Genomic DNA, 15,117 nt, shown 5'->3' with positions numbered 1-15,117 from the left:
ATTGTACAGGGGCTAACCCTATGGAGCAGGATATGCTTTAGCAGGGTTCTGGTGCCTGCCCAGTGTGCCCTTTGGGTGTGTCATCTATGGAGGTGTCCTGGTGGTGCTCTGGCATGGTCCAAAGCTGGCCGTTGGGTGTGCTGGCTCTGTGGCCTCCTGGCAGGGGCCCTGCTACATGCCAGGTTTAACCTTTGCCTATGCCCTACCTGGGGCCACTTGGTCTGAGCCACAAAGTGATTTACAGATGTCTCCTACCTGCACTGGGCTTGGAATTGCCTGGAGAGGCTAGACTGTGAACCAAGGGCAAGTGCCACTAGTGCTGTACTTTGGGCTGCTTAGCAAGAGGCACAGGGCTTGCCAAGGCCAGACGCTGATTGTTTGGTATTTGTGAACCTTTGAGAGCATTTAGGAAATTCTGTAGCATGAGCAAAGACAGGCAATTTGTATGGAAAAGCCACTGGAAGCTGCTTGAGTGGGCCTATCAGTTGGATGGGATGGGATTTCAGGGAATCACCAGAATGGGGCAAATGGTGTTAGCCAGGTTGATGGAGACTCAGATATGGTGCCCACCGGAGTCTGCATGCTTGGAGCGGGGAGGACTCATCCAAGAAACAATGGCTTCTGCCACCACTTCTGTCTGGGAGAAAACTGCCCCTCCAGCCCTTGCCCTGAAGCCAGACAATTCAGTTCCTTTCCGTATGTCTGTGGCACTTTTGAGCTGCTGCCCCAGCACTGGAGCTCAGAGCGAGTGAATCCGTCAGCGAGTAAGTCCATGTGTGGGCCCCTTAAGAGAAAAGCCTGGGACTCCAGCCACACTTCGTCTCACTCAGCTACAGTCTCTGCTGGTTTTAACAGCCAGGAATTGTGGGGATTTCTCTTCCTGGCACTGGAACTTTGAGCTGGGGAGCCGGGTGTGTGGTTGGGACACCTTGCTCCTCAGGGGGTCCTCTGCAGCTGACATATCCCTCTCTATTTTTAACCTCCACAGGTGGATGTGAGACTAGCCTGTTCTTCATCTCCACCCCTCCTAGGAGTCTCAAGTTAGCTTCTTCTGCATACCCTTAGTTATAGGACTTCTGTTCAACTAGACTTCAAGTGATTCTCTATGATGGTTGTTCTGTAGTTTAGTTGTAATTTTGATGTGGTTGTAAGGAAGCAAGCACAACATTTATCTCTTCCACCATCCTTTTTTTAATTTAATTTTTTATTGGGGAATATTGGGGAACAGTGTGTTTCTCTAGGGCCCATCAGCTCTAAGTCATTGTCCTTCGATCTAGCTGAGGAGGGCACAGCCCAGCTCCAAGTCCAGTTGCCATTTTCAATCTTAAGTTGCAGGGGGCACAGCCCTCCATCATATGTGGGAATTGAACTGGCAACCTTGTTATTGAGAGCTTGTCCTCTAATCAACTGAGCCATCGGTTGCCCCTCCTCCACCATCATGACCAGAAAAATAGGACTCTCAAATATATATCTTTGACTATATCTGGTGCTTTGGCTAGCACCAAAATTCATTGTGTTCCTTGAGAATGCTGACTCTGGGAACAAGCATTATATGGGACCAGAGAGAATCCCATTGTAGTTTCAAAATCCTCCACTAAGCCTGTTCCTGGGGGCACAGTTAGTTTGTTTGTTTGTAGATTGAAACCCCCACCACAACAAAGTGTTTATTCACTGTTCAATTTTACAGTAACTGTGACGATCATTGTAGAGATTGCTCCGGCCAATGATTTCAGCCCTGTATTTAAAGCTGCGCACTATTTGTTCTCTGTTCCGGAAACATCAGGAGGTAAGAGATCCCTTACTTCTATGGTGTTGAAGCATTCACAAGGGAACATCTAGCAGATCTCAAATGAGTGACCAATGGAAAACAGCATGTGAGCTGACAAAACACCAGCAGGTGAGGAAGCCATGTGGGGCTCCAGACCTTCAGAGAACTTTATTTTCATTGGCAACATCCTCAGTGTGTCATACTGATGGTTCCTCAAAGTCTCCCTCGAAATTTGATGTCAGATCTCAGATTTTTGTAAGGGACAGATACACATGATAATAGTTTTATTCTATTTCTCTTCCCGCTTGCCTCCAAATTAGGTCCAAGTGTAAAGAAGATAAGGACGATGTAGCCATGGTCTATGTAGTTTAAATCCCATGAACATCTAAGGTCAGATTTCAGGTCCAGAGTCAAGATCTTTGTCAAGGTCTTATCGGAGCCACAAATTAGATATGAATTAGGTCATATTTATTAGCATAAACCAAAGAACATTTGCTTTGGAAGAGAAAGCAGAATTAATACTTGTATGTTCTGTCATCCAAGAGAGGAACACATCCCTTCTTCAGCATCTCTGGAGTGGGTCCTCAAGACTCGGCTTGAATACTTCAAGGGATGAAGGAAAGCAATTTTGTGCTAGAGTCAAATCATACTGACTTACAAGAGCCAATTGTTACATTTTCAGGAATTTTATAACCCGATTATTAATAACTGGCATTAAAATAAAATTATATATAACTTAATTACATAAATTATATTAAAGACAAAGTTAATAAATACTCAAAACTCAGCACTTCTTGATTATATTAATACAATTTACTATTACCTATACCCTTGACGTTATTTATATCTATTGGATCTGCATGGTGAAATTCTGTATATATAATGGTTTGCTATTACACTTCTTTTCCCAACTTAGTATCATTATGTTGATAACTAAGAATTAGCAATGGTGGGACTATTTATACCATGAAAATAGGCAAAAACTGCACATCAGGGCTTGATTCATTATTATTTTTTGATTATTGTAACAAAAATTGAGGAAACATTTTTCTAGAAATCAAAAACTATTATCCTATTCAGCAAAGAAGTCATTCTCATCATTGATGAAGTAATGGAGCTCTGACATTGTTTCACTTTCACCTTACTCTTTAATATAAAGGAAAACATTAACTAATATTCATACTGGACCTACTTTTATTGTCAATTGCAATCATAGTATGGCTATGGATAGGAGAATTAGGCAAAAATCAATGAAAGAATTCTGGGAGAATCAATCGTTTATATGGAAATTCACAATAAAGAATATTGTATATTTTATTATTATTAGTAAATTTTATGCTGTACATATTTTATATCAGTAAATTTATAATAAACGTGTATTTATGTAAACATATATTGACACACTCACACACATTCTGTTTTTTTTTGTTATTGTTTGTTTGTTTGTTTTAGAGAGTTGGTTGTTAATCATTTGCCAGTATATCACCAGGTGTAACGCACTACTTTAAATGAGTTTATTTCCTTGGCAGACAACTACATTAATTAGACAATTAGTCTGAGGAGAGATTAGTCAGTTAAAAACCCATGTGTTTGGATTTCAGTTCTTTGTTTGCCTCTCCATGCAGTTTTGGACAAGTTCGCAAAAATCTCTGTAAAATAAATGCACACCTATGATCCTAGTTCTGGAGCATACTACAGTTGAGTCTTACACAATATGACCAGACAATTCCAGAAAATTTGCATATAAATTGTATTATTGTAAACAGGATCCTGCTTCTCCCCTTAATGACTTTTTGTTATTATTTCACAAGCACTCAATATTGATTTCTGAGTAATCTTTTGTGGATAGAGCCTCATTACCACAATTTCTTTCCTCCTTTCATATTCTCCCAGTTCTCTGGTGATCTTTTAGCTCTAGGAAGTTCTAGAAGTAAACGAGCTTTGTGATGAGTCTTTATGCAGAAGTTAAATAGTTCACAACTTTCTAATTATCTCCTAGATTATAAAGTGTAAATATGGAGCAGAGGATCTGAACATTAACTTCAAGGGGCCCTGAGGGAAAAGACCCATCGCTGTCATCAGCTTATCAAAGGAATTCCAGGGCCCTTCAAAGTTAACGATAACCAGTCTAGATTTTAAAATAGAGACATTTTCTTAATAGACTTTGTTTTTTAGAGCAGTTTTAGGTTTACAGAAAAACTGAGAGAAAAGTACAGAGATTTCCCAGATACCCTCTGACCTACACTGACACATGATTATCATCCAAAGTCCACGTTATGGTTCATCCTTGGTGTTGTACATTCCACTCGTTGTGACAAATGTGTAATGACATGTATCTACCATTAGGGTGTCATTGAGAATAGTTTTTTTACCCTAAAAACCTTCTGTGCTTTGCCTATTCATCCTTCCCTTCTCCCCAACACCTAAAAACTCCACATCTTTTTACTCTCTCTATACTATTGCCTTTTGAGACTGGCAGTTTTTATTCGTTATTTATTTTTTAATTTAAATATGTCAATTATAGTTGACATGCAATATTATATTATTTTCAGGTGTACAGCATAGTGGTTAGACATTTATGTAATTTATAAAGTGATACCCCATCCCTGATAGAGACTGGCATTTTTTTTTAAATAGCATTTTATGGGAATCAAGTGTTTCATATCAGTTTCTTTTCCAACTATTTGAAGTTGTCCTAAAATGCATTCTATGTTTTGAATGTAGAACTCTCTAAATGTATTGAACACTTTTATGTTTTCTTAAGCAGAATTTAGTACCCTCTTGATGGCTTAAGAGAAGAACTTAGAATTTTCAATTACAGCACTGTTGATTTGGAACGGCTGGAAAGATTCAGCCTCTTTATTTTACTGTGAGAAAATTGGGACTTGGGAGAGAATTGGACCACAGAGCTAGTGAGTGGCAGAGACAGTGGCTAAATGAGACTTCCAAATCCCTGGTCCAGTTCTCTGTTTAGTGTTTCAGCTGCTTTTCTTGGATGGATTTTGATGACTGAAGTCACCAGAAGTGTAGAAACAAGTTCTGAGAATTCTTACAGAGAGATAAGTGGGTAATTTTTATGTGTATTATTCTCCAAATGACTGACTACCGACTGCTGTCCCAGAGGGAAGATTTCTAGGTCTTCATAAGGGAGCAACATGGTGTAGCAGGAAAAAAACACGAGCTTTGGAGTCAAATAGAACCGGATTCAAACTCTGTCTCTGCCACTGCTAGTCCAATGACCGTAGATAGGTCACATAACCTCTATGGGCCTTTGAGTTCTCATCTGCAGAATGGAGATTATAGTCACTATGTCACAGAGTTGAGATGAGGATTAAACGATAATTGTAGTTACGTAAACTACATGTTACATACTAACAAAAGCCATGATAGTATTGCCAATAATCATCATCATCAACACTAACATTTATTGAGTGCCGACAGTGTGCCACATTTTCCTTGCCAGTTTACCTTTCTCTCTCTCTCTCTCTCTCTCTCTCTCTCTCTCTCTCACTCTCTTTCTCCTTCCTTCCTTCCTTCCTTCCTTCCTTCCTTCCTTCCTTCCTTCCTTCCTTCCCTCCCTCTTTCCTTCCTTCCTTCTTTCTTTCCACCATCCCTTTATCTCCCTTACCAGAGTACATAAACTCAATGAAATTAAGCGAGAGTTGGTGTTTTGAGACAATACCCACCAGAGGAGATACAATCTTCTTCACAACTTGGTAGCAATTTGCTTTAAAGGAGGAAACTGGAAAGTTGAAACTACTCTGAAAACAAAGTCTCCTCAGAACATCAAACATTCAGCCTACAGACCTTGAGGGCATTAGAAAATCCATTAATGTGGAAGTCTTTTCACACTGTGTTGATTAGGCAGAAGGTTCCAGTGTGCCTGGAGGACTGCACGAGGTTGTTTTTTCTAGCAAAATCATGGGAATCTATAATCGTTAAAGTAAAAACAAACTTTTTATGATGTTATGTGATGAGTAACTGAATCTCTTATTGACAAAAAGCTTCTGGAGGGAGGTAGGAATAGGCAAAAACAATTGTTTTACCAGAAATGATTTAGAAGAAAACACATGAAAAATAAATCACTGTGTTGCAAGTTACAAGGGAAAACATTTAATTTCCAATAATTTTTGATAAGGAAGTTTGGCAGAGTTGCCAAGTTTCATAATTACTCTATTTTAAACTTTAGCTAAAGATGCTCAAGACAGCTTTTAGTTTTATTGAAAGGATAATTTTATACCTACAGAAGAGTAAGCTTCCCATTGTACTTAACCAGTGTTAAATGACACCATCTTTGCCCAGGACTGTATGATAGAGATGGCAATTTTACTCTTAATCTATTTTATGTGTCAATTTATCAGTTGTTACAGCTTTCTCTTAATAAATCTGCCTTCTCACAAGCAATAGGTTGGACTCTGCATGCTCTGGATTTGTCATAATGAAATATTATTTTTTTCCACAGATGTGTTTTCTCTGTTCTGAGTATTATGAGTTGTGTTCATTGCCTGCTTCATAACTCATTATAGGGACTGATGAACATTGGTAAAAGAAAGATGCAAATTGAGAAAGAAATCCTGTGAGGTTGAAGTTGGTGGTGTCCCCATGAAATGGTTTCTTCACTGTAATTTTTCATTCTTGATTATCAGCAACCAAAATGTCCTATACACATGTTAGCGAGCCTAGTCACTGAGAGGTGGTATTTCACTAACTGAAGGAGGTATGGTATTTGCCATGCAGTTTATAATCCATGCAGAAAATGATTGGAGGGTAAGCCTGTTATATCAGTTATCTATAACTATAAGTATGCTGTGTAATAAAACCCACAAAAATGAGAGCAATACGACAATAAACATTTAGCCTGTGAGTCTGAGAATTGTCTGGACCATCTGTACGGTTTTGGCTGGGATTGCTCAAAGTTGTGGAAATTGGCTGGCTTTTTGCTGATCTAGTCCGGCTTTAGCTGGGCTAACTGAATGATTTGGCTCCTCTCTCATCCTGCAACAGGATAGTCTGTCAGTCTAACAACAACTGTAGTCTGTCAGTCTGACAACAGAGCATGTTGTCAGGACAGAGTAAGAAGTGCAGGAGTAAGGCAAGCCTATCACACAAGTGCTATTCAGGCTTCTGCTTGAGGCAGGTTTGCTAATATCCCACTGGTCAAAAGAAGTCACGTGGGAGGGCAAAGTGCATGATCATGGGAAGGGTAAAGAATTTGGATCTATTAATGCAATCAATCTACCAGACCCATCTTTCCTCTGAAAGATTATTTTGGGGAACTACATACTGAAATGATAGGAGAGACATTAAAAAAAAAAAGTGGGCTCTAGATTTAGCAGACAAAGACTTGTTGACTGTCATTACCAGCTTTGTGACCTTGGGCAAGTTACTTAAGACCACTGGACTATGTTTTCCTTATCTGTAAAATGGGGACAGTAATAGCACATGTATCATAGGGCTGTTGAGAAAATTCAATGAGACAATATGTCCAAATAATAGCTAATTCTTGTATAGCATTTACTATATACCAGGAACTATTCTAAATGATTTATATATTTTAATTCACTCAATCCTGACAATAACTCTGTATGATAGCTACTGTTATTATTCCTCATTTTCAGATAATGAATGTGAGACCCAGAGAGGTTACAGAATTTCCAATGAGTTACAGCTGGCAGAACTGAAATTTGGAACCTAGGCAGTCTGGTTCTGGAGTCTGTACAGTGAACCATTATCGGATGCTAATCTTAGTATAATGCCTAGCAGAAAATAAGCATGCAATGCATGTAAGCTAATTATTATTATTATAAAGTTTTGTTAACTCATATCATTAGATTCATGCCATGTCGTTTAAATTGGAAGAGGACTGTAAATCTACCCTCCATCACGTAGAGTTTGGCTTTTTAAGCATATGTCATTGCCCAAAAATATTCAGGTTGATCCTTCAAGAAACTATGATGCCATTTGGAAGGCAAAGACATGTTAAGCTTTTAAAAGCAGTGTATCTCCAAAGCAAGAATGAACCATACTAAATGTTATTGCAGCTTTCTACAAAGTTGGAAGAGTCACTGCCATTGATGAAGACCACCCACCAAACTGTGTGACATACAAAATAACCAGTGGAGATTTTCAAGTTGTACAAAGATTCTGGATTCACCCTCTCTCTGGAGTGATTGAACTCACCACACAGCCAGACTACGAGACCGTGAAGCAGTATAACCTCACCGTGGAAGGTGTGGACTGTGACAGATTTCACCCTCGCACAGCGATGACCATGGTAAGTAGACAGCCTCAGAGATGATCTAAGGTCTAAGTTATTACAATCAAAATGGTCAAAGAAAAACCATGATAAATGGTCAAATATTAGCAACAATAATTCTCATGAGATTAAAAAAATGGTAATAATTGCAAATATGCATCTAGCACTATCATGTGCCAACTCCTGTCGCTGGCACATTTTATATGCTGATGAAGTTAATCTCTACATTTAATCTTCGTGGTAGGCAGTATTATCATCGTTTCCACTCTACAGATGAGGAAATTCAGGCACAAAGTTTAGGAAGTTACTCAGCATTTGTAGAACTGGACTCCAGCCCAGGCTGCCTGTCATTGAGAGGTGATGTTTACAGTGACGGTAGTTAACTAATGTGCATTCTTTTGGCATCACAGTGGGGAAAGTGTGAGCCTCTAAATTATTTTAGCAACATCAAAGGACTCTTGACAAATATCAAGAGTGAATACTGTTGTGTTGATGATATGGTTCTACGAGATTTTGTCACTGGAGAAAAGATAGAAGTAGAATTGAAAAAATTTTAAGGTCCCCATCTGGCCTGTGCATTTCCTTTTGCTGTACAGAGCCCCCTGGCTTGCTACTGCTGTGGTGATTAGGTTTTCTGATTGTGTCCTTGCGAGGGAAATGTCAGGCCCACTCACATCAACAGTTAGAATGACTTTCACAGGGACTGCTCTCTCATGTGGACAGGATTATGCGGCTTGGTTGTCTCAGGAAGATACCTATGAAAGTGATGTTTACACCTAGGTACCTGTGGCAGCTTTGCCTATAGACATTTATCAACTCCCCAAATAGTGTAGGATGATACAACTTGCAACAATTATCATTCACTTAATACAATTGAGATGAGAGCAGAGAAAAAAAAAAGCGATTTGAAGTGACTGCTTTTGTAAAAAGAATTTATATTTTAGCTATAGACAAAGCAGGAACTTTTTTGTTCCATCTTTCTTAATTAAAAAAATTTGTAATTAAGGTATAATTGACATATAACATTATGTTAGTTTTAGTTGTACAATATAATGATTCAATATTTGTGCACATTGCAAAATGACCACCACAACAAGTGTATTTAACATCTGTCACTTTACATAGTTACAAAATTTCCCTCTTTCTTTTAACAAATATTTATTGAGTATTTACTCTGTGCACAACATCTGAGGTTACAAAGAAGTGTAGGACACCACATATGCCTTTAGGGGGCTTAAGTTTTTTAACACAGAAAAAGTTAAACAGTATATAGCAAGTAAATTGATGAGAGAGATAAATGTGACACTTCAGGTTCAGAAAAGGGAGATAGGTCTTTAGACTCCAAAGTTTAGAAATCAGTCATCATCATCGTCGTCACCCCCTCCATCATTACCATCCACCCTTTATTGAGAACCCAGTAAAGACCAAGTACCATGATGTCTCATTTCGTCTTCAATCCCATCCCATGAGGTAGTTACTGATACTCTATTTTATAGGTAGAAGAATTTCACTTCCAAGGCTTAGAATTTAAGTAACTGACCCAAGTTTACTCAGCTAGAACGAAGAAAAAGAATTAATTCTGAGTACTTAATCACTATCACATACCTTAAATTATCTCTCTAATCCATCAGCAAATTCAAAGTTGTCTCTACTTTGAAAATGTACTGTATTTTGCCGTGTATAATGTGCACCCAAGTTTCTGGACCAAACTTTCAGGTAAAAAATGTTTTTTGTTTTAATATTTTAATTCAAATTTTTATTTGTTTACATTTAGGTACTTGGGTTTTGTATTAAAAAGGAATTTTAGCATTCATTTTTTAAACATATTATGATACAATAAATTTTGTGTAACAAATAACTACAAAACACAAGAACAGATACAAGGTACAAAAATTTTTATGTGCCAATAACAAATTTATGATATTTACCCATCATAGAAGGCCAAGAACTCTTCGACGTTGCAAGTTTGTCGTAAGTTCAGCAAAACTGATGATCGTATTCCAGGGTATTATTTTGCATACAGATGTCGTTATTGATTTCTAAAGTTACACTTTTAACTCATAAGCATAAATAAAAGAATTAAAACACTTATATAGATATAGAATTAGTACTGCCCCATGTATAATGCGCATCCTCATTTTTCCCTCTCAAATTTGGGCAAAAAGGTGCACATTATACATGGCAAAATATGGTATCTTAAATCCTCCACCTCTCACCCACTCACTGCGAACACCCTCGGTGTGCCACCATCGTCCCTTGGTCTTGTGCAGCAGCCTCCTGACTAGAATCCCCACTTCCGCTTGTGCCCTTTACAATCTACTCTTCACACAGTAGCCTGAGTGAATCTTTAAAAAGTCAACTCACCCTAATCTTCAAAGCTCTCCAATGGCTTCCCATCGCACTTAGCATACGATTTAATGTCCTTTCTAAGGTCTGCAGTGCGGTGTGATGTGGACCCTGGCGGCCTCTTTGTCTTCACTTTATAGCTCTCTCCCTTTTACTTCAATCCAGCCACATAAACTTGCTGTTTCTTCAACGAGTTCAGGAATGTTCGCACCTCACAGCCTTTGCCCAAAGCTGTAATGCTTGCCCTCCACAAAGGCACATGACTACATGCTCACGTTAGTCATATTTCTGCACAGAAGAAACCTGCTCGCAGAGATCTTTTCTGCTGTGTGATGGTGGAGTTTTGAAGCAATCCATGTGTTCATCATTTGAAGATTGAATAAGCAATATACAGTAGCTGCATATGATGGAATAGTAAGAATCAAGAATAAATAAAAAGGGAGTTTTCCAAACAGCAACATGGAAAAAGAAAGAAAATATGGTGTTTTGTGAGAAGAGTAGGAAACAGGAAGTAGCACGATATCATTTAGGCAAATCAAAACCACATGACCAAACACTACATATTCTGTGAGGATACATACTTGATTGATGGCATATATCAAACATGAAGGAGGAGAAAGAAAATAGGAGAGTAAGTAAAAAAAAAAAAAAATAGCCCTTCTCTGAACACTCTATTAAAAGAGTTCTATCAGCTATTCTCTATCTCCTTTACCTACAGAGCACCAATTTCCGTATGGCGTTGCCTAATATATTTGTGGATTTCTTTATTGCTTTGCCTCCTCCTTTAGAATATAAATTGCAGTAGGTCACGGACTTTGGTTTACCAGAATATCTTCTGTGTCTAGGTCAGTGCTTAGCCGGAGTAAGGGTTCAATACACATTATTCAAATGGATGAATCTATCCCCCAACAGTCCCAAGAAGGGAGGGATTGAGATCCTTTTACAGACAAGGAAAGCAGGATTAAGTCCTTGTATCAAATAAAGGATCTGGCAAGTGGAAGGCCCCCCCCCCCCCAATTTTTTTTAATGTGAAGCTTTTTAAAATTATAGTTGACATACAATATTATATTAGTTCCAGGTGTACAACAGTGATTTGACAATAGCTTATGAAATAATCACCACAAGAAGTTTAGTAACTATGTGTCACTGCACAAAGTTGTTGGGATATTGACTGTATTCCTTATGCTGTACATTACACCCCATGAATTATTTATGTTATAAATATAAGTTTGCACCTCTTAATGCCATTCACTTTTTTTTCCATTCCACCCACTGCACAGCCTCTGGCAACTATCAGTTTTTTCTCTGTATCTATGAGTCTATTTATTTTGTTTTGCTTGTTCATTTGTTTAGTTTAAATTCCACATATAAGTGTAAAGAATACAGTATTTGTCTTTCTATGATGTATTTCACATAGCATAATATCCTCCTGGTCCATCCATGTTGTCACAAATAGCAAGATTTCATTTTTTTTATGGCTGAGTAATATTTCATTGTATATATACATATATATGTATGTGTATATGTATATATAGATATATAAATAGAACTAGATATGGATAGATAGAAAGAAAGAAAGTAAGAAAGCAAGAAAGAAAGGAAGATAGATAGATAGATAAGATAGATAGATAGATATCTTCTTTACCTATTCATCTATCAATGGACACTGAGGTTGCTTCCATATCATGGCTATTATAAGTAATACTGCAATGAATGTAAGGGTGAATATATATTTTTGAATTAGTATTTTCATTGTCTTAGGATAAATGCCCAGAACTGAAATTGCTGAATTGTATGGTAGTTCTATTTTTAATTTTTTGAGAACTGTCCATATTATTTTCCATAGTGGCTGTATCAATATACAATCCCACCAACAGTGCACAAGTGTTCCCTTTTTTCCACCTCCTTGCCAACACGTATCCCTTATCTTTTTTATTATAGCCATTCTGACAGGTGTGAGTTGATATCATTGTGGTTTTACCTGCATTTCCCTGATGATTAGTGAAGTTGAGCATCTTTTCATGTGTCTGTTCGCCATCTGCATGTCCTCTTTGGAGAAATGTCTATTCAGGTCTTCCATCCATTTTTGAATTGGATTATTTGCTTTTTTTGATTTTGAGTTGTATAAGTTTATATATTTTAGATATTAATTTCTTATCAGATATATCATTTGCAAATATCTTCCCCTGTTCAGTTGGTGACCTTTTTGTTTTGTTGATGGTTTCCTTCACTGTGCAAAAACTTTTTGGTCTAATGTAGTCCCATTTTTAAAAATTTTGTTGCCCTTGCCCAAGGAGACACATCCAAAAATATATTTCTAAGACTGATGTCAAAGAATTTACTGCCTATGTTTTCTTCTAGTTTTATGGTTTCCGGTCTTATATTTAAATCTTTAATCCATTTTGAGTTTATTTTTGTATATGGTGTAAGTAAGTGATCCAGGTTTTCTAACACCATTTATTGAAGACTTATCCCCATTGTATATTCTTGCATACTTTGTTGTAAATTTAATTAATTATTTAAGTGTGGGTTTATTTCTAGCCTCTCTATTTTGTTTGATTGATCTATGTGTGTTTTTGTGCCAGTATCATACTATTTTGATTACTAAAGCTTTGTAGGATAGTTTGAAATCAGGCAGAGTGAGGTCTCCATCTTCAGTTTCATTTACTTCTGCTCTGGTTTTTATTATTTCCTTCCTTCTGCTAACTTAGGTCTTTGTTTGTTTTTCTTTTTCTAGTTCCTTTAGGTGTAATATTAGATTATTTGAGATTTTTCTTGTTTCTTTTAGTAGGTCTCTATTGCTATAAATTCCCTTTTTAAAAAGTCTTTTGCTGTGTTCCACAGATTTTGTAATGTTTCCATTTTCACTTATCTAACATTTGTGTTTTTGTGTTCCTCTTATAACTGATTTCTGGTTTCATATTATTGTGGTTAGAAAATATGCTTGCTATGATTTCAATTTTCTTAAATTTATTGAGACTTGTTGTGTGGCTTAACATGTGATACATCCTGGAAAATGTTCATGTGCACTTGAAAACAATGTGTATTGTACTGTTTTTGCATGGAATATTCTGTACATATCTATTAAGTCCGTCTAGTCTAATATGTTGCTTAAAGCCAATGTTTCCTTGCTGATTTTGTCTGGATAACCTATCCATTGATGTAAATGGGTATTTGAGTCCCCTACTACTATTGTATTACTGTCAGTCTCTCCATTTATGTGTCAATATTTGCTGTATGTATTTAAGTGCTCCTATGTTGGGTGCATGGATGTTTACAAGTGTTATATCATCTTGTTGGATTGATCCCTTTATCATTATGTCTTACCCTTGCCTCTTGTCATAGTCTTTGTTTTAAAGTCTAGTTTGTCTAAGTATTGCTACCTTAGCTTTCTTTTCATTTCCATTTGCATAGACTATCTTTTTCCATCCCTTCACTTTCAGTCTGTGTGTCTTTAGAGCTAAAATGAGTCTCTTGTAGGCTGCTATGTGGGTCTTTTTTTTTTTTTTTTTAATCCATTCAGCCACCCTATGTATTTTCAATGGAGCACTCAGTCCATTTACGATTAAAGTAATTATTGATATTTTCTTTCATACTGGCTTTACAAATGTTGGTCTACTGCCTTTACTATATATGTTTGCCTTTACTAGTGAGATGTTTTTCTTTTATATATTTTCTTATCTAGTTTTAGCCTTTTCTTTTCTGCTTAAAGAATTCCCTTTAACATTTCTTGTAATGCTGGTTTAGTGGTGATGAATTATTTTAGCTTTTGTTTGTTGGGAATCTATCCCTCAATGCTGAATGAAAACATTGCTGGGTAGAGTATTTTTAGTTGTAGGTTTTCTCTTTTCATCACGTTGAATATATCAGGTCACTCTCTTCTAGCCAGCAAAGTTTCTGCTGAAAAATCAGTTGATATAGTCTTATGGGGGTTCCCTTGTACGTAACTAGTTGTTTTTCTCTTGTTGCTTTTAAGATTCTCTATCTTTAAATTTTGACATTTTAATTATTATGTGCCTTGGCATGGTTCTCTTTGGGTTCACCTTGTTTGGGACTCTCCTTGCTTCCTGGATATGGATGTCTGTTTCCTTCACCAGGTTAGGGAAGTTTCCAGCCATCATTTCTTCAAATAGGTTTTCTGTCCCTTTCTCTCTCTCTTCTCTTTCTGGGACCCCTATGATGTGAATGTTAATATGCTTGATGTTGTCCCAGAGTTCCCTTACGCTATCCTCATCCTTTGAAATTCTTTGTTCAATTTGCTCTTCCAATTGGGTGATTTCCACTATCATGTCTTTCTAATGGCTGATAAATGTATCAGCCTGACCTGCTGTTGATTCCCTCTAGTGTATTTTTCATTTCAGTTATAGTCTTCAGTTCTGATTGTTTCTTTTTTACATTGTTTACCTCTTTGTTGAAGTTCTCATTGAGTTGACCCACTGTTCTGCAAAGATTAATGAGCATCTTTATGACTGTTACTTTGAACTCTTTATCTGGTCGACAGCTTATTTCCATTTCATTTAGTTCTTTTTCCAGGGTTTGGTCTTGCTTTGTGTGTCTGTGTGTGTGTCTTCTCATTTTTCTTGTTTGTTTCTATGCATTAGGTAGATCAGCTACGTCTCCTGGTCTTGAAAAAATGCCTTATGTGGAGGTGTTTTATGATGTGCAGTGGTGCAATCCCCCCTAGTCACCGGAATCAGGTGCTCCAGAGGTGTTCCCTGTGTGGACAAGTGTAGCCTCCTGTTATAGC

At 37.3% G+C, this 15,117-nt stretch overlaps 1 protein-coding gene across 1 annotated transcript in view; it reads left to right on the top strand.

Moving 5' to 3' along the window:
* LOC109445755 (cadherin-related family member 3-like) overlaps positions 1-15,117 on the top strand; it is an 88,239-nt gene that overhangs the window by 60,247 nt on the left and 12,875 nt on the right. The window contains exons 11-12 of the mRNA XM_019728383.3: positions 1,688-1,786; positions 7,810-8,042. Coding sequence (XP_019583942.3) covers positions 1,688-1,786; positions 7,810-8,042 — 332 coding nt within the window. The remainder of the gene's footprint in view (positions 1-1,687; positions 1,787-7,809; positions 8,043-15,117) is intronic.

This window comes from Rhinolophus sinicus, chromosome 5, assembly GCF_057876585.1.
Source record: "Rhinolophus sinicus isolate RSI-liver-muscle chromosome 5, RSI-T2T, whole genome shotgun sequence".
NCBI classification, from domain to species: Eukaryota; Metazoa; Chordata; class Mammalia; order Chiroptera; family Rhinolophidae; genus Rhinolophus; species Rhinolophus sinicus.
This window is presented reverse-complemented; position numbering and strand designations above follow the sequence as displayed.